Source organism: Tribolium castaneum, chromosome 1, assembly GCF_031307605.1.
Source record: "Tribolium castaneum strain GA2 chromosome 1, icTriCast1.1, whole genome shotgun sequence".
NCBI lineage: Eukaryota > Metazoa > Arthropoda > Insecta > Coleoptera > Tenebrionidae > Tribolium > Tribolium castaneum.
In genome coordinates, this window is record NC_087394.1 from 33,623,346 (window position 1) to 33,645,587 (window position 22,242).

Below are 22,242 nucleotides of genomic sequence, written 5' to 3' on the forward strand. Positions count from 1 at the left end.
ATTTGCGTATAATTTACAAACACCCGTATTTGATGCTATCAAAATAAATAAAAATCTAAACAAACTGTAGTAGCACAAAAATATTACACACAAAAGAGGAAATACAACCAATTTCAAGTGAAAAACTTTGTCCAAAATTAGCCTTCTAGCCAGCGACAAGCCACAAATCATGTGCGGTTAATAGAGTTGCCATTACCGTGATAGTAAGCAGGCAATTAATTCGGTCATAGATAATGAGTATAAATGGATTATAAACAGCACTCAGGGTAGTTCACTTGTACAGCTTTGTACCCTTTACCTGCGGGACTTTACTAAATGTATCCAAAATATTCTGTCACTACAAGATTATCTCATAAATTTGTAACTCAACCGTGATACTCGATCGCCGATATTTAGTAGCTATTACATTTCAAATACAATTTCCTGAAAGTGTATCGATTTTCCTTGCTCAACTGTTGATTTCTCAGATTCATTTCTAGAGTGTTTGAAAATTATTAATGCATCTGGTGCTTAACTGGTTGCATCACAGTTTGTGTTCGAGCAAGAGTTGCTAATTAAACGTCTAGCTGTGCATATAAAATAAACACCATAGCAAATATTTTGTTTTGTAACACATTTTACGAGCCGCTAAAAGTTGAATAAGCACAAAGTGCTGTTTGCATCCATCAAAAGTCAAATAAGCCGATTTCCAGGCAAGGCGAGCGCTCGGGGATTTCGGCGTCCCGATCGCCATCATAACCATGGTTTTCGTGGACTACATGAATCCGGCGACATACACCGAGAAGCTCAACGTGCCCGAGGGCTTATCTCCCACAAAATCGGAAAAACGCGGCTGGTTTATCCCGCCCCACAGCCCCGACCCAGCCTTTCCTGTCTGGATCATGTTTGCGTCAGGCATACCGGCAATGCTCGTCTACATTCTCCTCTTCATGGAGACTCACATTGCCGAGTAATTAAAACGCTTATTACATAACTAGCAGCGAGCTCACGCCCGCCTTTCAGACTCATCATCGACAAGAAGGAGCGCAAGCTGAAAAAAGGCAGCGGATTCCATTTAGATATAGTGCTCATCTGTCTGATCAACATCTTGTGCGGCTTTTTCGGCTTGCCCTGGATTTGCGCCGCCACCGTGCGATCTATTGCTCACGTCTCGGCGTTGACTGTTATGTCGAGAACACACGCTCCCGGAGAAAAACCGCACCTGATCGAAGTCAAGGAACAAAGGATTTCTGCTTTGGCGGTGTCTATTCTGGTCGGACTTTCGGTGCTTATGTCGCCGTTATTGAAGAGGGTACCGATGGCTGTACTTTTTGGGGTGTTTCTCTACATGGGGGCGGCGTCCATCGACGGGATTCAGTTCTTCGATCGCATTAAACTACTCTTTATGCCGGTCAAACATCATCCGCAAGCGTCCTACGTCAGGAAGGTGAGTCCCTTTTCGTTAAATTACTCCACATTATGTAATTCATTTCATTGACGATTGCTTGGAGTTGTGTGACCAATTATTTAAGGTATAAAATTGCGATTGTAATAATTATATCTACTTGGTGGATCGAATGAGATAGGAAGGTAAGAAAAATCTTCAAGTAATTGAATGACAATTACTTTTGAAATTTAACTTATTAATTTACAATAGCCGTACTATTGTTATTTTTTCCTTTATCGAACGTTTAAACACGTCAAAAGTTCAAAAGTGAGTCTTTTGGCGAAACTTTGATCGAGTAGAATGAGAAACTGCTAAATTAAGTTGAAAACTATGGGAGTATTATTACGGCTTATCTTTTTTTTAAGCGTCATCAAATGTACAATCAGAAATCAGAAAGACAACTATTTCGCGAAATTAGTCAAAAATACACCGAAGTACGTTTTTTGGCGAAATATTGTTAGAATGGAATGAGAAACTTAGGTAAAAAATTATAAGATTTCTCCTTTTTTAAACATTTCTGGACATTGTTCAACCAGAAATCTGAAATGAAATTATTTCCCCAAAGTAACAAATAAGCCAAAAATTCGCACAATTGTATCATACTTTTTGAGTCTTAGAATATTTATTTGCAGCATAACTATGTCTACAGTGTCAAATTACCAGTATTTTTTCGTTGAAAAATAGTTTTTTTTGTATACTGCATATTAAAACATAATATTCTATATGTTAATAATATACCATTTGCATTTAGTTTCTTTTTTTTTTCAGTTTTCAATAAATGATAACACAAATATTCGATAACTCTGGAACTATAACTATTTTGCTACTAATAACTGCTAATTCGAGTTATCGAAGCTAGACTGTATTGTGGTGCTTTTTTGCTTGGGCGAGATTTTGTAAAAATCGAACAAAAAGTTACTAAACTAAGTAAAAACGCTATTATTTTAAGGAATTCCATGCAAATTAAGCCAAAAGTCAAAAGAAACGCTGTTATTTGTCAAAATTTCTCAAAAATCTGTCGAAAAATCATTAAGCTCTGGATCCTTGACTGGATGATCTAAAAGTAGTATACTTTGCCTTTACGGGTGATTTAGCACATTTTCAATTAGAAGGGCAATTTGGCCAAAAACTAACCGAAAAGTCTCAAAATTACAAAAAAGTAAAGTCAATTTTGTATTTTTCGGGCGTTTAGATGCACATTATTTTGCTAAACCGGACTGAAAAATCTATGAACTTACCATTTGTGCCTTTTCTTATCATGTTTTTTAAATCAAAACGTAATTATTCAGGAAAATTTCGTCAAAAAATACCAGAAAATCACCGAATTAGGTCGAAAATATTTTGATGCCTTGACACCTGAAAACTCAGTTTTCTGCTAAAAATGTGCACTTTTGAGAAAAAAGAAACCAAAAAATTGCCGAATCGGGTCGAAATGTTATAGTTTGCATATTTTAAAGCGAGACAATCGATTATTGTTTTACGAAATTAACGTCAAAAATTATCAAAGAAAAAACCCTTGAATCGAATTTTCAAGCCCTTAAACACTGAAGAGAAATCAGTAAATTAAGTAAAAAAAAATACTCTTTTTTCTCAGTTTTATTGTTTGTATTGCACATTGTTGAGCTAAAAAGGTAATTATTTATTTTCAAAATGAAAATATCATTTTACACGAATTTGGAACTGTTCTCCCTACGATCTCCTGAGGCGTATTTTACTATTCATTGATAATAAACATTTATCTGTATTTTTGTGTTCCGCTTAAATGATAATTGTTGCATTTACTAACACAATTTTTGATAAAAACTATGCAGTCCGGGTATAATTGTTCAAAGCAAACCGATTATTTCCATATATGCACAGCTGTCAACAATATTTGTGTGGCATAGATATTGATAAAAAGCATAAGACAAAGTTCACAGTGTTGGAGAAAGATTACCCAGTCAAAACAAGCGCACATTGCAATGTTTAGATTATGTAAAAGGGGGGTTTCGAGTTAAATTTACATTTGTTGCACTGTTGGACGTTTAAGAGAACATTAACATATTCACAGTTTACACTTTGATTCTCGTAAGATACACGAGATGCGAGGATCAACAAACTTTAGATTGATCCTGGGAAACTCGATTGGAAATTAATGAGAAAAATATTGCACCTTTTTTCGGTATCACGGAAGTTTGTAACTATTTTTAACCTCTTGATTAAATTTTCATCTCATAAGGCGGGCCATTTCTGCGCTAATTTATCATAATTTAATTACGTGCACAATTTTCAAATCTAATTACTCACTTCATCAAACATTGTTTTTGAAGTTTAATCGCCAATACTGCCAGGTACAGAAATAGGCAGTTAGCAATTAGCTGTTCTAACGCAGCTGACATCATTTTCTCTATTCTATAATACTACTAATAAGGCCCCCAAAGCACACAGCCATTTTTTAAGGAAAACGCCCTGGTGTTCAAGGGTAAACAGAAAAGCAAAAAAATCGTGGGTCCATAGTGCACACAGGCATTTTTTTAAGTAAAACACCCTGATTTTCAAGGACAAACAGAAAAGCAGAAAAAATCATTAGCCGCTTGAGCACACTGCTACTTTTTTAAGGAAATCACCCTGTTTTTCAACATGTCTTTTATATTTTAAAATCGCTGTGCACACAGCCATTTTTAAGGAAAACACCCTGATTTTCAAGGGTAAACAGAAAAAATTGTGAAAACACCCCCGTTTTTAAGGTTTATTTTAAAATTAACATTTTTCAAAAGATTTTATCCTGTTTTTCTGTTGGGCCACTTCAGCACACATATGAATACGATTTCGGCCTAACAAATTCGGTGTGTAAAGGCCCCCATAGCACACAGCCATTTTTTAAGGAAAACGCCCTGGTGTTCAAGGGTAAACAGAAAAGCAAAAAAAATCGTGGGTCCATAGTGCACACAGGCATTTTTTTAAGTAAAACACCCTGATTTTCAAGGACAAACAGAAAAGCAGAAAAAATCATGGGTTCATAGTGCACACAGCCATTTTTTAGTAAATATACCCTGTTTTTCATAGTATGTTTTAAAAAGCAAATATTTCAAGGATTTTCATAATATATTTAAAAAAGCAATTATTTCAAGTATTTTACCCTGTTTTTAAAGGTATATTTAAAGAGCAAATCTTTCAAGGATTTTGTCCTGTTTTTCATAGTATATTTAAAATTAACATTTTTCAAGGATTAATATCCGAACGGTATTGTATCAAAGTTTTCTAGAATAACTCTCTTGTCATAAACAAAACCAAATTCTTTTGTTTCTATTTTATTTAAAAGTTCTTTAGTTTTGGTATCTCTGGTAATTCGATTATATTGTGTACTGATTTTTTTGTCTTTGTATTCTAAAATATTATTTATACTATCGGAATTAATCTTTTTGGACGTTTCATAATTTAACGTAAATCCTTTTATTCTACAAACAACTTTACCTGTATTAGTCTTATAACAATAACTTTTTGGGCCTGTTGATATCCAGTCTATTATCCATACGCCTTTACCTAATTCGTCTGTCCAATCTCCCAATAGACAGCCTGTTTTAACAGTCATCTATATATACAATGCTATCTGTATCATAATATACTACACTTTCTCCTAATATGTCTAACATTTCGTACAATCTTAGTCTAGCATTTGCAGTTGTAAAAGCAGCTATGAATATATTGGTATTGAAATTATTTTCTACATAGCAATCTTTATATTTGTAATCAATTTGTAACATATTTTCATTTATATCGTTTATACGTATATTATCAAGTTTCTCGTCTAATAAAATTTCATAAAACCTTTTAACATCTGTAACATATTCTGTTGCACCCATATTTTGTCTTTGTCCAAATTTACCCCATAAGGAATTTAAGCATATTTTAGCAACAGCCCTCTTTCCAGGGTTATTTTCTATTTTACCCAATTCAATACCTAGATTTTCTTTTACAGCTTTTCTATATTCTTCTTCTGATTCAAAATCATCCTGCCAAGGGCTTGTTTCTAATTTAATTTTCATAAACGCTTTCACATATCCTTTAAATAAATTTGATGATTTTTCGTAAAAATGCCAAACCTCATCAATAGTTATTATTTTGTAACCCTTTTCAATTGCTTTTTTTACTTCGTTGGTACACCAGGTTCCTCTGATAATTCTTTGAGATTCCGTATGAGAACATTTATCTTTTTGATTATTTAATTTTGCGCACAATTAGTTTTTCATCACCAGATTTGGTTTTATTCTTAACAGGTAAAACGGGGTGATACAATCCTCTTGGCGGTAAAATTGCACATTTTATTAAACCATACCAATCTGTATTATACGTACGAGGTTTGGATATTTTAGTAGGATTTCCAACTGGATAATCATCGTAACATTGTACTGTTGGATATAAACTGCAAATATCTATATATTTCATTTTCTTCCCCTTAACGCGCAATTTTGTTGCATTCGTTCTTCCTCCAAAGAATGCGTTTCTAGGATTAAGTTCTTCCAATTCCTTAATTTCTTCTTCAATTTCGCTTCGCTCATGAGGGCTTCGCCCGATTTGTTTCATTTCTTTCTTATATTTTTTTGACTTCGTCCACTCACATTCCCACATTTCTATCAAGTTATAACCAGCTTTTTTTAGTTGCTCGCTTCTTTCTATTGTTTTTTCATAAAGATCTTCCATAGTTGTTTTATTCTTATTATTAATAAAATCTGAACTATAGCATTTAGTACAACCATGCCAAAAACACCCGTGATATTGGTAAACAGTATTGGATTTTTTATCAAACCCGTCAACTTTTGATCCACATATTTTCACTTTGCCTTTGGCTCTGGAGTGGCGAGAATATTGATCTTTTTTCAGATTATCAATTTAAATGTGGTCTTATCGATCAAATAATAAAACTAATTAATCGTTTGTGATCATTTTCATATAATTGTTTTCTAATAAATCACGGAAATAATTAACTGTAATTATGATAACTCTTATTTTTAACTGTTGAAGAAAAATTTTGTTTATACTTATATGTAGGTACCTGCTTTGGAACAACCGAAAATTTTATTAAATGAATTGGTTTAACATCGTTTCTTAATTAATTCATTTCCCACAAAAATTTGACCAAAATATTATTTGAATAATAAAATAACCCACTGAACAAAATAACCAGTGTGCCCCTCTTTCTATCCGTTCTATTGCGTGCGCGTCTACGCTTCTGCGCGTAGCTGCCCATCATGCCTCACATCCGCCGTTATGTCTTTAGATAGAATATCAGTAAAATATCCGAATTATAGGAACAGTAAGTTTTAATACATATGTCTGTTTGTTTTTTAATGTATAAATAAATTAGATGAATTGCCCATGGTCATTGGGTGTTCTTTTGAAACGACCATCGACGATGCCAAGAACTACTTTTTACGTTATTGCTACAAGGATGTGGTTATTAATGACATCGTGCCATGGAAACGGAATTGTCAACCGTCGTGTGCATGGAGGGTCATATACAAATTAAAAGATCGAACTCCCGATTATGTCGAACCAGGTAAAACTGTGGAGGATTTCTGCATTCCTTTACTAGAGGGCGATGGAGAATTAAACAAATTATTTGCTAATATAACCGCAATGAGCGTTGGACTGATAGTAGCCACCAAAGGATATACTTATGATAAAACCTATGCTTTAGTGGATTATGTGCCAATTAGTTGCCCTTGTCCTGCACAGGATTTTAGTGAGACTGCAAAGCTGATGATACCTCGTATGCAGTCAGTTTCAGAGGTATCCCTTACTTTCGGCAATATGACATTGTAATACTCTATGATTGTAATTTAATTATTTTTTGTTATTAGAATAATTTATTTTGAATAAAGTATTATATGTTTGATGTATAGGTACTTGGCAAAATAATTGATTTTCAATTTTAGTAGTCTAATATGTCTAACTTTTTAACTCTTATTATGCCTAGTTTTCTTGGTCATTTTTTTTTCTTTCAACAAAAACCATAGATCCAGTTGTTACGTCTGGCTCACATTTTAAAGAAATCATAAAAAAAGGGTTTTCACGATTTTTACGCTTTTCTGTTTACCCTTGAAAATCGGGGTGTTTTTCTTAAAAAATGGCTGTGTGCTATGGGGGCCTTTACACACCGAATTTGTTAGGCCGAAATCGTATTCATATGTGTGCTGAAGTGGCCCAACAGAAAAACAGGATAAAATCTTTTGAAAAATGTTAATTTTAAAATAAACCTTAAAAACGGGGGTGTTTTCACAATTTTTTCTGTTTACCCTTGAAAATCAGGGTGTTTTCCTTAAAAATGGCTGTGTGCACAGCGATTTTAAAATATAAAAGACATGTTGAAAAACAGGGTGATTTCCTTAAAAAAGTAGCAGTGTGCTCAAGCGGCTCATGATTTTTCTGCTTTTCTGTTTGTCCTTGAAAATCAGGGTGTTTTACTTAAAAAAATGCCTGTGTGCACTATGGACCCACGATTTTTTTTGCTTTTCTGTTTACCCTTGAACACCAGGGCGTTTTCCTTAAAAAATCGCTGTGTGCTATGGGGGCCTTATTAGTAGTTATAATAAACTGGATCGTTTGAATGAAGCTCCTTTAATTATCTACAACCTACCGTCAATTGTAAGACAATTCAATCCGTTTTAGACAACATGATGATACATTGAAACCTACTCATTTAAAACGGGTCACCGCAACTTCGTTTTAAATGTTCAATCACCATTCTTCCACACCTTTTCCTACTTTGAGATTTGAAAATCAGTCGAGCGTTACTTTGGAATTACTGTCTGCCAGTACGGCTTATTAAAAGTTAGTGCTATGCCAGCTTCATAATTGAAACACTCCGAGCAAGTACAAAAGCAAGCGGATTTGTTGTAAAATTTACGTTTATACACTTCAACTTTAATTAAGACCAGAGTTTTGCAAAGTTTTTTGTTTAACAATCGGGTAAGCACTGCTTTAAATCTCAGCCGTTTGCTAATTTTCGACTAGAAGTTTGTTTTTATTTCAGAAACAGGCCTTTGTTTTAATCAACTGAAATTTCATAACTTCGCCACCGAGTTTTTCAATTAAATAAGATAAATTTTTGGAAATTCCTGTTTATTTTTCCTATAAAAAATTTGAGCAGTTGAAATAAATAATTAAAGTTAGCATCCACTGTAATCGCTATTTAGTGAGATATAAGGACTGTATTTGAACTTATAAAAAATTCAAATGCCAAATTTTTAATAAACAGGTAAACTATTGTTTTTATTTGAAAATTATACAAATAAGCCACAATTAAATCAAATAAAAATGTCAACATTAACACATAAAAACTTTCAGATTCATGTAGTTGTAGTTTACTATTTGTGATGGTTTAAAAGATCGTAAGCATATGTAATGTTGGCAAATTGACTGACCACCGCTTTCAGTGAGAAACCTGCTTGTGAAAAAGGGGACAATTGACGGCTCAAACATGCAATTACGTGAAAGTACGATAACCCGAAGTACCTGCTGTTTCACTTTTTTTCAAGTACTAAAACCGAGCAAACAATTGATTACAACAGTTACGAAAGAATGCGCATTTTTATTTATAAATTCTATGTTTGCAGCAGTTTTTAATTCTGTTTGAACAACGAAACGAATTAAATTTTTAAGATAAAAGGTTTGCAAACCCAATTTAAGAACTGGTAACATCCTAATCTGCATCGTACAATTTCCCTCTGTACATTTTTTAGCAGCTCTGAATTAATTTATGAGCCAGTTTAACCAAAATTGGTGATGACCTCGCTGCAATTTGTGTGGGCACGGTTTAATACGTTAAAGAACTTGAACGGTGTCGTTACGAATTGTTAAATTAAACGTACATTTATAGTCAAAATTGAAACGTTATACTCAATAATGCAAACCTGTGGGGAAATCTCGACAAAAATCAATACAACAAACATGTAATAGAAACTGGTTACGCTATTAAATTTCATATTTTTTCAAACTGCACTATTACGTAAAATTTTATCGCTCCTGTCGGATGGATTTGTTGAAATTAAAAACCTCTGTCAGAAAAGAATTTATTTTTACAGTTAATACAAGTAAATAAAAATAAAAAAAAATAATGGCACATTGCTTCCAAGCAAGATGTCACGAAAAGACACTTCTGTTCAAATAATTGATTTTATTTATATAAGTTAAATAATTCCCATTCATTATCTCTTAATGTACGATCTAAACAGCTCACAAGTAATCATGGTAAAAAATAGTAAATCGGCACGTAGACAATTACGCTATTTTAATGGCAGTTGTGTATTTGAAAACATAATTTCTCAATCTATTGCGGGAGTCTCACTAGACGAAACTATCTCTGCCGTTAAAGTCACTTAATTAAAGAAATTACCATGAAGTTAAGAAGGTACCACACCAAAACTATACATTCAGTGTTAGAAAAGTCCCTTTTTCTTCTTCTCCTTCTTGCCATCGACGGCCTCCCTGCTCCCTTCGAGCGACCTCCGACGCAGCTCCTCCACCGTGATTTGGTTCTCCTTCTCCCACTGCTCCTTCTCCATCTCGAACTGCCTCCTCTTCTCCTCCAACTCCTTGGCTTGCTGCTCCAGCTGCTTCTTCGTCGCCTCGTGTCTCCTCGTCAGTTCCGCCTCACTATCCTTCAGCTTTTGCTTCTTCTCACGAACCTTCATTTCAAACACTTGCTCCATCTCCGCCTCCATCTTCTTCATCTTGAGATCGTGCTCGCGCTTCTCCTCGTCCATCTGCGCCAGTGGATTTTTGTTCGAAATCCGGGACGGCTTCCCATCCACCCCTAAACCGGCCAACTTGCGGCAACGGTAATTCTCGTAGTGCACATTATTGGTGACGTCCTTCAAGTCCTGGAGATGTGTGCGTATGATCATGTTGCGAAGTGCGATAAAATCACAGTGTTCCAAGTTCTCGACTTCGGCGATCCCCCAGGGGTACTTCCGGCCGCGCACCTTCTTCCCGTCCACTTCTATGACCGTGTTCGAGCCCACCACAGCGAACGGCACGCGCTCCTTCAGCGACTTGTTCAGCTTGTGCTCCTCGTCGTCTTCGGACGTGTCGGGGAACTCGTAGATTTTGATCTTGTTCTGGGCGATCTCGTTCAGGATTTGCTTCTTGAAGAGGGCGCATTCGTCGGATGTGAGCGTGTCGGCCTTTGCTATTATGGGAATAATGTTCACTTTATCACACAAACGCTTCATAAACTCTATATCGAGGGATTTTAAGCCGTGTCCCGACGGTTGGATGAAGTACAAGCAGCAGTGGACCCGCTGGTCGGGGATTTGTTTCCGGGTGACGCGGGCCTCAGAGTTCAGGTAGTCCTCGTATTTGGACTCGATGTATTCGATGATGGGGGCCCAGCAGTTGCTGTTGTCGACGGCGTCGCCGAAGCCGGGAGTGTCCACCATGGTGAGGAGGAGGTTTACGCCGTTTTCCTTGAGCATGACTCGGGTGGTCTCCACGGCGACTGTCTTCTTGAGGCGCTGGGTGGGCCCAGGGTAGTCGGTGGCGTTGTAGATTTCTGTTAGAAACATCGAGTTGATTAGGGTGGATTTGCCCAAGCCTGACTCCCCCACCACCATGAGGGTGAACTCGAAGCCCTTCTTCACGGCCTTTCGGTACACCTGGTTCGGTAGATTGGCAAAGCCGACGTAACCGTCCAGTTCTTTGAGTTTAGGCCGTTCCTTGACAATCTCAGGGGTGGATTCCTTGCTGTCTTCTTTGGCCGGTTGTTCTGGGGGTGTCTTGGCCGGGGGTTCTGGCGGTTTAACCCTGTTGGAGTCCTTCGTGTCGGTGGTTGAAGTGAAGAACATCTCTCGTTTGGTTTGGATTGAAGTGGCTTCACTGCCATTTGTTTGGGTGGTGATGGTGCCATTTGTGGGGCTTTGCTGGTCCATGAATTTCTGCCTCATGGCTAGTCGGTCCAGGCTTGAGAGGCGGTAGGAACCCCCGATGCTGTCCTTGTCCCTGTCCCGGTTGAGACCGCTCCCGGCATTGAAGCTGGAGGTGTACTTGGGGAGGGTGGGCGGCGGCGTGGGTTTGTTCTCAGCGTTGCGGTTGAGAAGGGCACTGCTAGAAGTGTACAAGTAGCTGCTGGGCATGATGTTGGGTCTGGACTTGATGGTGGCGGTGGCTTGGGTGGTAGGGGCAGGTTGAGCATTCACATTGTTGGCACTCATTGTGGTAAAACACCTAGTGGACCTACACTGCCATTGTTATTCACTTCGCGATTTGTGATGTCAAATTGACAGTTGGATGCCGGGTATGAGTAATGTTTGCTTGGTCAGCCACGCCCGTGGCGTCTCTTCCGCTCCACCTAAAACAGCCCCAATCAGGCCCTGATAGCCAAGATAAGCGGGATTATTACCGATAACGTACAACTTTCCACCGTTTTATCACTATTATCAGTAGCAGCACATGCGGGTCACCGTCACTCCGAAACGAGTTGAATTCAACTTTGGTTTGCTTGTTGTTGAAGCCAGATGGCGAGGCTTGGCGGGGCTGTGGGGGGGCGAGCGAGTCGCCGTAGTGGGAAAAAGGTGCAATCGACCAGAGGAGTTGTGGAGCGTTTGGGGCGAATTGTCGTTCTGCGCACAGCTCGGCAAGGGACAGAAATCGATAATGAAGGCACACATCACGCACATTTCGCAAAACCAATGGCGATATTTTTCTAATGAGACACGTTTTGAATCATAATCGGTTTTGTTGCACGTGCAACGTAATTCCACAGGAAAAATAAACCGGTCCTTATTTCGAATAATACAGTGTGTTCGGCTTTGATTTGAGCACTGGGACCCCTTTGTGGGTTTATTTTTAAACCGGGGCTTGTACGTTGTCGACGGACACGATGTTTCATTCAAAAAAACACATTTTTTACGAATTCAAAGTCTGATGATCATTTTGTTGTCCCACTGTTTTGAGTGTGGTCAAGATCCTAATTTCGGATGAGTGCGCAAAATCATCTTCAATTTAAATGTTTCAAAAAATACGTTAAACGGTAATCATGTAACTTTAAAATTATTAACAATTTTTTCAGGTTTTTATTGAACAATTTTACTGAAAAGGTGACAATCATTGTTTTCCTGTTGTTTTATCGTAGTTAGCACCAAAAGATATCACGAATTTAACAATTACACATTTTAATAACAATAATGATAATTGATTGTGTAATTTATATGATAGATAGCATAGATTAAATTAAATTCGCAGTTATTCTCATTCCTCAGTGATATTCAATGCGGAAAACGAACACATATTGCACGTGTGCGGAAACCTGTACCTGGTGCCTTAAACGTAGTGAAATTTATTCCTTTTCACTGGAGTCATCTTCACACTTTTTTATTTATAATACGTTTAGTTACCCAAATTTTGTAATCCTTACAATAAGAATCATTAATTAGTAAAGTCCGGATTTTAGGTCGAAAGAAACTAAAAAAGGCCAATGTTTAGGTTTACAAAAATGCAATTTACCTTAATTTTGTTAAAACTTTAAAAACCTTCTCGTACATACAATATTTTATGCAAGGAAGTGATCTCGATTTCTGAGTCGTAAAAAAAGTTATCTAAAATGAAAATTATTTGATCACTTGCTTAGCAACAGAAATTTACTTCATTATAATTGTTATTGAAAGGACCTATATATATATTTTTTTTGTATATTGGAAGTTTAAAAACGTACATTTTTAAATAAATAATAATAGCTTTTGAGAAACTTATCCTAGGAAGGATGTTTATTTTGATAACCCAAGTGTTTACCTAACATTTTTCGATCTAATAAGTTACCTGCTATGGTTTTCTAAAATTTCTACCAACTATTATTAAAATCATCCCGTATGTTCTACGTTCATTGGCATACTATTTGGTTATTATCAGTCAAAAAAAGGACATTTCAGGTAGCATGAGGGTATGATATAATAGATATAATGGGCACATATGTTCGCATTCTTAAAAAAGTATTTCAGCAACGTTTTCTTTGTACACCATTAAATTTTTATTATGATTACCCCAATCCGCAAGGACCCTTCAAGCTAATCAGGCAAGCATATTGTGTGATTTATTGCAGACAGGCTGTACTTTTTCAGAAGAACCGATCGGTATCGTAAATATTTTCGGTTTATCTTTTGTAAAACTCTATTGTGTACAAAGAATTTGCTACAACATACATGCAGTCGCTTCAATTTCTTCACCATACTTTGTTTTCTTTATAAATTTCATAAACTCTTACCTCGGATAATTTTTTAACAACTTTCTCGCCAAAAAGTGTTTCCAGAACCATCTTAATAATTAAAGTCTAACAGTTTCTGATCATTCTTCGACCTTGAACGCCATCAAAAATCTTCTTGAATTCGCAATTTGCCTACAGGAGTTCAAGATTACCATGGTCGAATGCAACTAAAACAATTACGCTTTAAAATCATGAATCATTGCTTATTGCATTTATTGGTTTTATTTTAATAAAAAACAATACATAACGAAACAGGAAATATGAGAGCAGGTGATTGTAATAATTTTCTTGGTAAAAAAGAGAATAGCTGAAACTTTAATGGATGTGGTAAATGACATCAAATTATTATTTCACTCGCGACTTGTTCACTTGGAGCTAATATGTTTACATTTTGTATCATTTCATATTATTGTGTTACATTTTGCAGCAAAAACAATGTTAACACAGCAAGTTGCATTAATTTATTACTGTTTTACATGCCGAAATCACCCGCCTTTGAGTCATGTTTTGCTATTTAGTTTGCAGTGAGTTATGAAAGGAGGGTTACTCATTTTGTCAACATTTGGAATTACATACATTATGTTTTGTAGCTTGGCTGTATTCGCTCGAAACAAGTAAACATAAACCTACAAGTAATAACAATAAACACGTTATATTACATTGCAAACTTATTAATTAAATCCAAGCCATAATTCTGAGCTTCCTGGCGGTAATTGAGTAATTTATTTTAAGGAACAGAACACTCCTATAAGCAGCAGAGATTGAATCAGAGAACATAATGACAAAATTAAAGATTTGGTTTCGTAATTTTATACAACAACTGTCCGCAGTCGTCGAGTTATTTCTGATTGTGTTATTTTTGTTCCAGGTGAAGACAGCGAAAATGCATTTGTTTACGTTTATCCAGCTGATGTGCTTGGTTGTGCTTTGGACGGTAAAATCAACAGAAGCATCATTGGCTTTTCCCTTCTTTTTGATTTTAATGGTGCCATTAAGGAGCTACTTAACTCGTATATTTTCACCAAGGGAGCTACGAGCGGTGAGTTTGTTTTCCAACACGCGCTTGAATGCATTTCTGATAGCTTATCATTCGTTGAGAACAAATTCTGACTTATCACAAATTCCACAAACGTCCGGTTGATTGACTGCTGGGGTTGTACACACGAGTGACTCAACCACAAATAAAAACACCTCTGAAAACTTACAAAGTCGGAATCCGACAATTTTACGAAACTTGAGTAAGGAACGTAAAAAATTACAGAGTAATTTATTTAAATTACCCCCTGCGTTTTTATGAATAATTCATTATTTTTTCAATAAAAGACAGACCGCAAACGCTTGAAATTTCACAGATTTAATTACAGAAAATTTCCAGTGATACTGTCTGGGATGGTGCCTTGAAAGACAAATTTCATTTGTTACGGAACATCGAACTCGACGTATCCAAGGTTCTCTTTTGTCCTTCGTTTTATTTTACTTTGAGACATGCGATACGTTTACGTTAAGATTATGTTTCGCATTGTTTCTTATTGTAATTAGTAGAACTGCAGAAAAACACGGAAGTATTGGGACAACAATAAAAAGGACAAATAAGTCAATATAATCTCTGTTGGTTTAACACAAATTGATTGCGTGTAAAGCATAATTAAGCGGTAGGAAAATATTAAAATCAGCACATCTGCATACAAAAGGTTGTGTAAATCATTAATAGTTGACACACACAAGTGCATCTCCGATTTTTTCCGCTTGGACATTCTTTCGTTATTGACTAATTAATTCGCAGCATGGTGATTTGTGGTCCTTAATTAATAATTAATCGCAACACAGATTATGTAGTGATAAACAAAAACAAAAATAACATACCGATGTGGCTAATTATGATAACTTAAATTCAGTTCGCCAGACATTCCTATTGCTTTAAATAATAAGCGCATTAATCATTTCTTCCAAATACAGTGATTACAGTTAGGTGCGTGCAGACATGCACTTTAATTAGCATAATAATTGTCATTTCAGTTTGGTTTATTTTTTTTGTTCTATTTCTATTGATCACGGTTTTCCAGCGGTTACGTTCCAAAGAATAAAAATAGCGAGACACACGTTTTACTTCTTTTGTTGGTACCTGCACCAAAATACTCCAGTTTGTTTCAAAACCGCATTTTGATCTAAAAATAGGCCCCTACGGAACCTTTTACACAAACCCTTTAAATTGCCTCGAATGTAATGTTTATGATATCGCTACATGTGGAAAAACAAATGTTTGCTTCCACGACTATCGGAAACGGCAATTTTACACTTGTTTTAATTTTTTGTGATATTTTATCATTGATTATTGTCATCACGTAATTGTCTATTTATATTTTGAGATAACAACTGGATGATTTATTAGAAGTGAAACTATTGATTGAGCGCTGATTTTTACTATTTCGAACAGACGCTCTTTGTTAATCAATAACTGATAAGTTGTTTAATTATTTCAGCTTGATGGAGACCAACCGGATGCCGATGACGACGAACCCGACTTCTATGCGGAGGCACCACTTCCTGGATAGGAACTAAGTTACTTAATGAGTACATTTCCTTTATTAAAGGTATACTTCCTAATTCTGACGATAACACTTAAAGAATCGAGCGGAACTTGATATTTTGTGATCTATTTACTGCAAACGGAATTTTTTCCACGACCTCTGATATCGTTTTAAATGTTTTAGTCTAGATATTTTCTCAAGACATGTTAATTTAGCCTTAGTTATTTAATTATGTATAGTGGTGGATACGTAAATATCGATTTCTATATCTTAAAATTATTATAAAACAGTATTAGTACTTGTGCCCATATCGTTTAATGAAGTGGAACATTCGTCATTTCAATATCCATTATATCGTATTTATTGAATTGTGAATTTGTTGCACGATAAGTGCTTGTTTTGTTATGGTTTGTTTTGTTACGTAGACATTTTTAACACAATTTTCTTGTTACGTTGGGTAAATTTGGTAGTAGTTCATACAAGGTTTGTATGTTCTGGTTCCAAACTTCCCGGGAGAAGTAAAATTAAAGATACAAAATTGTAAGAATAGGTACAAAATTAGCCAACTAGGATAAATGAACCACGGAGTGTGTCGTGGTGTTTTTCCAAGTTTTTCCTGATAGAGTTAGTTTGTGTAAAGGTTAACTAGGTATTACTAGACGACTGTGATTGGAACATGGCTCACTAAGGTGCGGTTTAAGAAATTAGTTGCCTTTGTAGTACTTATTATATTCATTAGTTACATCGAAATTAGCTTCTACGTTAGTTGAAAATTGTACAAATGAGGAATTACACTCAGGGTGACTACATGATACAGTCGGCTTTAATTTCAACAGACTTTAACGGGGATTAGTGCACAAGGGATTATGTTTATCCATATTTCGGAATAATAGGCATAATTTATGTATCGTGCAGTCAACCTTTTTAAATCAAAATAGATATTACAAATTGTGGTTGATGAATAATGAGTTTACGATTCGTTGACTATAAGAGATGTTTAATGCAAACCCTGAATACAGTATTTTCTGAGATTAAACTTAACAAAGTTTCAAAATTCTGTAGAGTAGTTTAATCAGAAACTTAAACTTGAATAGTATTCTAACTGTGATTAAAAATGTCTATTCTATTTCTATAAATGAATAACAGTACAACGGTGTTTTATTTCACCCCCACCTTAGTTTAGTGATTCGTAGAATGCGCTGGAACAAACCATTTTGCTTTACGACTTTTTTGAGTTACGACTTTTTTTAGTGAAAAAAAAATGCTGCTGGCCGGCTCTCTTCAAATTATGGAACTATTTTGGTCCAAACCTATATAAATGTTCCGGGTACCGGAAATCGAGACAAAAAATTGGATAAAAAAAATCGAACATATGGACTTTTAGCAACTCCAGTGGGTTCTAAATTGCGTAAAAAGCTGATATATGGTAAAATGAGCCGCAAAATTCACTGGAACGAACCGTTTTTACGACTTTTAGTTATTTTCTAACGTCGTTCCATTCCTTTTTTCATTGTAAAGGCCTGGAGTAGTTGGCAACACATTATACAACAAGATAAGGTGGTTGCCTAACCCGCGATTACAAAGTAATGTTCTGAACAACTTATTTTTTTGTGTTAAAAGGCCCAGTTAGGACAAATTTGACACAAACACATCTCTCCTTAAATGTACAGTGTTGTTTTCATCAAAAATAAGAGCTTTTTATGATACAAAAAAGGGTATTAAACAAACACAAAAATGCCCTTATTTTATACTTTATTCAAATGACTTACTCTGGCATCTCTCCACCTGGAACAAGCTAAAATTTTGAATTAGTTTCAAGAATTAATTAGATACAGTATGGCATATTAAACATAAAAACGAAGCACAAAATAAAGTACCATTGTTATATTGTTCCCATTAAGCAGAATTTGGTCCAATTTAGTAATTCTCCTTCCTTCAGGCGTTGTTTCATATTCCGTTACATCCTCCAGTAACATATTGACAAAATCATCAAAGCCTAATAACGTCCCCACGATTTCCTTATCATTTTTCATAATAATATGGATCCTTGACCCTATACACTTATCCACAAGTTCTACAATAGCAAAAACAACGTTAATAAATTAATGATTATTATTGAATGCTCAAACACCGGCAGATAACCAAAAAAACACGTTACGTTTTTTTGCTTTACTCACCTAACGGAAGCAAGGTGGAAGAAGACACAGGCATGGAAGTCATTCTGACCGTTTAATAATACGTTCAAATAATTATAAATTCTTAAATTAGCAATAAATATTTGAAACAACTGTTTACATTTACAAACAGCAAAAAGTAATCAATTTGACAGTAAAAAGGATTTTGACAGGAGCTTAATGGCGCTAGTGTCGCAACTACAGCAAAAAGCTCAAGCTAGGACTTACGTTACGGAACCGAACAATTTAATAAACGATCAAAATACGGCTTAAGACAATTACAAAAAGTAGTGGCACACGTTTGTTAAGACTTTACCGCCTTATGGTTACATTTTTACGGCGTGGAATGCATGAATTGTTTTTATTTTTTATTTCTTTTGGAGCGCGTATGTGCGAGCTTGGAGCTCTTGCAGTGTAACAGGTCATGCGCTTTGCGGCTTTCTTCGGTATTTCAGTCGTTTGTCGTTTTCGTCAAATGCCGACCGAGGTGGGAGTTGAGTGTGTTGTAGTTGTAGGTTTTGTGTTTTTTGTAATAAATAATCGTATTTTTAAGTGAACTTGTGTCTAAAATCGTGACAATAATGTTCGTGGAGTAAATTTTGGAATTTAAAATCATCAATTTGTAATAAAAGGTCAGTATACTCCAGTTAATTGAAACAATGGTGTTATTTTGGTTTAGCCTATATTTACGTTCTCTAAGAGCTTTATACCCCTACACATTGATTTATTCCTCTTTAATATGATTTATAACGCTCTATTTTTATAACACGACAGCTCGAGAGCGTATAATTTATATCGGGGAATAAATGGTAATTGTAGCAGAATGTGAATGCTTAGCTATTTTTATTTCTCAGGAGTTTTTCTTTTATTTATATTCGTGTTACAGTTATCTTGGAAGAGTTCAGTTGCCCTGTCCATGCTGTTTAAATAAACACATTAAAATGCTACTTGCAGCAAACAATATTCTATTATGATAACTTGACCACTGTGGTTGACATTATCATTATGTGGATTATTATAATGAAATTGTGATTAGACACGACCGATATACCTATGGGAATAATAAACATTCTTTGGATATACCGCTAACAAGGAATGTGGCCAGGAAATTCCTGAACGAATTTGTATTAATCATATTCTATTTTTCCCAACGTTCCTCACACAAAGTGTTTGTTTCCACAGATTTTTATAAAGTTCACGTTAGTTCTAATGTATTCCAATATTTGTGGCGAAAGAAAGTAAACTCATCTCCATTTCCCTGAAAGCTATTAAGAAAATGTCAAGTGGATTTCCACATTTTTACTTTCAGCATATTACAGGTACACAGGAGGAAAGCAACCAAAAGACATGCAAACGACAGGATATGCCGTTGAAATGGGCATTTTTAGATAAAAGACAAGTTATTTACTCATGTCAAACGCAAATTGTTTTGATTTTAAGCACAAAAAGTGTACAAAGTAATGATTACTTCCAACACCAAACATAGGAACTTAGACACTTTGCTAAGCAGTAGTGTTTATAAATCATGACGTTGTTTACCTAAATATCAACGCGGAACATAAATCTATAAGTGGGGAATATCAACACTGATGTAGAACTATGAATAAAATTTGAATAATTTTGATGTATCGATTTCAGCATTGTGCATTATTACCGATGCCAGAACGCATATCATGAGCATGAAAAGCAGGAGTGGTGAAAGTAATAACTTTGACAATAACTGTAGAACGCATAATAGGATGGACTTAACGGACCATCGCGTATAAAAACGCCATGATATGTTTATACAAAAAATACGCTTAATGCTTTATTGTATTCTAAATTCAAAGAACAAAGCGCCAAAATACTTTCAAATTTTTACATGATAAGCTTCTCGTGACTTCCTCAAGGTGAGTCTAAAATATAAACTAATTACTACACAAAATTCAGCGTTTGCTATTAAATATTCTCTGTGCATGTGATTTTTTGTGACTAATTATTATAGTCGCTGCACAGAAAAACTATTACTCCTTATGTCATTCATAAAATAACCGATGCTCAAATGGTGTTTTGGGCAAAAATTCACGTAAATTAACAAATAAACGTATTTTTTACGTACAGAATCAGTCGTGTGGTGGACTTTCAGTGCTTCGTAAAATTTGCTTGAGACTGATGTCTGGAAAACCAAACATAGAATTCAAATGCAAAATAGCTGAACACATTTGTGTTTTAACTAATAAAAAAAGAAGAGACAAAAAATTACGACTTTGAAAGTCGTAACTGTGAAAGACTAACAATAATAAATAAATCATTGTGTAATTGTCTAATATTTAAAAGGACATAGCATTTAAGGATTAAATACATAATCTAACTTTTTTTAAATAAAATACTGATTCAATGGGCTATATTAAGGAATTAAGAATAATTAAAAAAATGTAACCACGAATAGATTCCTTGCTTTCAAACCGTAAATTAAAGAGCAGAGACATAAAGGTAAATAAGGGTTATACATGTTTAGGATTAGCTCTGAGCTAGGTAATCCTAGTCTGGCTAATCGTTAATAAAAAAATGAGATTCTGTTATTCTTATAACTTGACTGTAGAGGTGCTGAAACTCTTTTCTGGAACTAGTGAGCTCAAATCTAATAAGGAAATAAGCAAAATAAGTGCATACTTGTATTGAAACTTTGGGTACCTTTGGACTGGAAATAACTAGAAAAAAATCTTATCGTCTTACGTATTTTACCGCATGAATTTGCCTAATGCGAGCCTTTTCTATTTCTTCATAAAGGCCTGAGGTCGATCAAAGTGTCTAATACAGTCCTTCAGTAAGAATAACTCAAAAAATTCTTTGAGTTCATGGTCATGCGAAGCTAACCAGTTGGGTTGATATACCTACCTACTTATTTGTTTAAAAATTTTATTCCCAAGATTTTTTCGGGGGCATTCATGTGCAAAAAACTGAATATGTTGCAAATTAATTAAAGCCAGAAAAAACGCAAACCTATAATTTATGATTAAAAGAATGTACAATGTCATCTTTATCATTCAACACCCATTCGCATACTCTCCGTGAGAAAGTTTCCCAGAATTGGCACTAACGTATTGTTGGAATGTTCGATGTGCCAATAATTATTTTTATTGTTCTGTGTGTTATGCCACATGGTAGTTATGGCCGTTTCTGTTAAGCACTCAACAATTAATGTAATTGTTTGGCATGCAGTTTCCTTGAAATAGTAATGAACTTGTAATTGAAAATCTGCCACCCTTGTCTGTTCATTGACCTTTCAGCAACCCTTTCAGGAACTCCAGCTTTTCCATCACCTGCTGCATAAGCTTGCCGCTGATTTGGCCATTAGATTGCGATCGATGTTTGCCGATATTAATTTGATTCGTTTTGTTACTACAACGTTGCTAATTTATTTTAATTTGCATTCATTGGCTGAAATGGTCCTGTTTAAGTTTAACTCGCTACATTCACATAAATACGATCTAAATAATTTAATACTTTGTGGAAAATTAGCTCGTTAAAATCGACCAGTAAGAGCTGCACCTCATTTACTTTCATCATAATAAACGGATTAAAAAATGGAACGCGGACAAATTATGTAAAAACAATGATGGGTTTGTTCACCTTTTCGCACAGTTTCATTCTCAACTATCCGCGGTTTATTCCCACTTTTCATAAATTGCCAAAAGTTGCAAACTGACCGTTGTTTAACTTTCTCCAGGGGTTGACCCTACAGATGTGCAAAATAATCAGTCTGACCACAGCCATTTAATCATAAGTTTTATTAAAAGATCGATTTTAATAGTTGGGGGAATCGGTTAACTTGCTCGTGTTTCAGCCCTTATCAGTATGATAAAGCTTTATGTTCACATGGGACTCTCTGATCTGCAA

General features: G+C 35.3%; 4 protein-coding genes and 1 long non-coding RNA gene across 8 annotated transcripts in view; 3 read left to right on the forward strand and 2 right to left on the reverse strand.

Moving 5' to 3' along the window:
* Positions 1–17,340, forward strand: part of Ae2 (Anion exchanger 2) — a 51,230-nt gene extending 33,890 nt beyond the window's left edge. For all 4 annotated transcript variants that reach the window (XM_015977604.2, XM_015977601.2, XM_015977605.2 and 1 more), the window contains 4 exons: positions 693–949; positions 1,003–1,426; positions 14,530–14,700; positions 16,142–17,340. In XM_015977604.2, the coding sequence (XP_015833090.1) occupies positions 693–949; positions 1,003–1,426; positions 14,530–14,700; positions 16,142–16,213 (924 nt within the window). In that variant the 3' untranslated portion in view covers positions 16,214–17,340. The remainder of the gene's footprint in view (positions 1–692; positions 950–1,002; positions 1,427–14,529; positions 14,701–16,141) is intronic.
* Positions 1,434–7,311, forward strand: LOC103312287 (uncharacterized). Its single transcript, XR_010333211.1, has 2 exons — positions 1,434–6,719; positions 6,771–7,311. It is a non-coding gene; the product is annotated as an uncharacterized LOC103312287 (long non-coding RNA).
* On the reverse strand, positions 9,464–12,408 carry pnut (peanut). Its single transcript, XM_961403.5, has 2 exons — positions 11,805–12,408; positions 9,464–11,753 (listed from the first exon to the last, which is right to left on the reverse strand). Exon 2 carries the CDS (start codon positions 11,614–11,616, stop codon positions 9,844–9,846), a length of 1,773 nt encoding a protein of 590 aa, XP_966496.1. The 5' UTR covers positions 11,617–11,753; positions 11,805–12,408; the 3' UTR covers positions 9,464–9,843.
* Positions 17,341–17,924: 584 nt separating the features above from the next.
* On the reverse strand, positions 17,925–18,546 carry LOC657007 (uncharacterized protein). Its single transcript, XM_963496.4, has 3 exons — positions 18,367–18,546; positions 18,067–18,263; positions 17,925–17,984 (listed from the first exon to the last, which is right to left on the reverse strand). Exons 1-3 carry the CDS (start codon positions 18,407–18,409, stop codon positions 17,955–17,957), a joined length of 270 nt encoding a protein of 89 aa, XP_968589.1. The 5' UTR covers positions 18,410–18,546; the 3' UTR covers positions 17,925–17,954.
* A 283-nt stretch (positions 18,547–18,829) lies between these two features.
* trio overlaps positions 18,830–22,242 on the forward strand; it is an 89,686-nt gene continuing 86,273 nt past the window's right edge. Inside the window, exon 1 of the mRNA XM_015977599.2 lies at positions 18,830–18,995. The gene's annotated coding sequence lies outside the window, so the exon portion shown is untranslated. The remainder of the gene's footprint in view (positions 18,996–22,242) is intronic.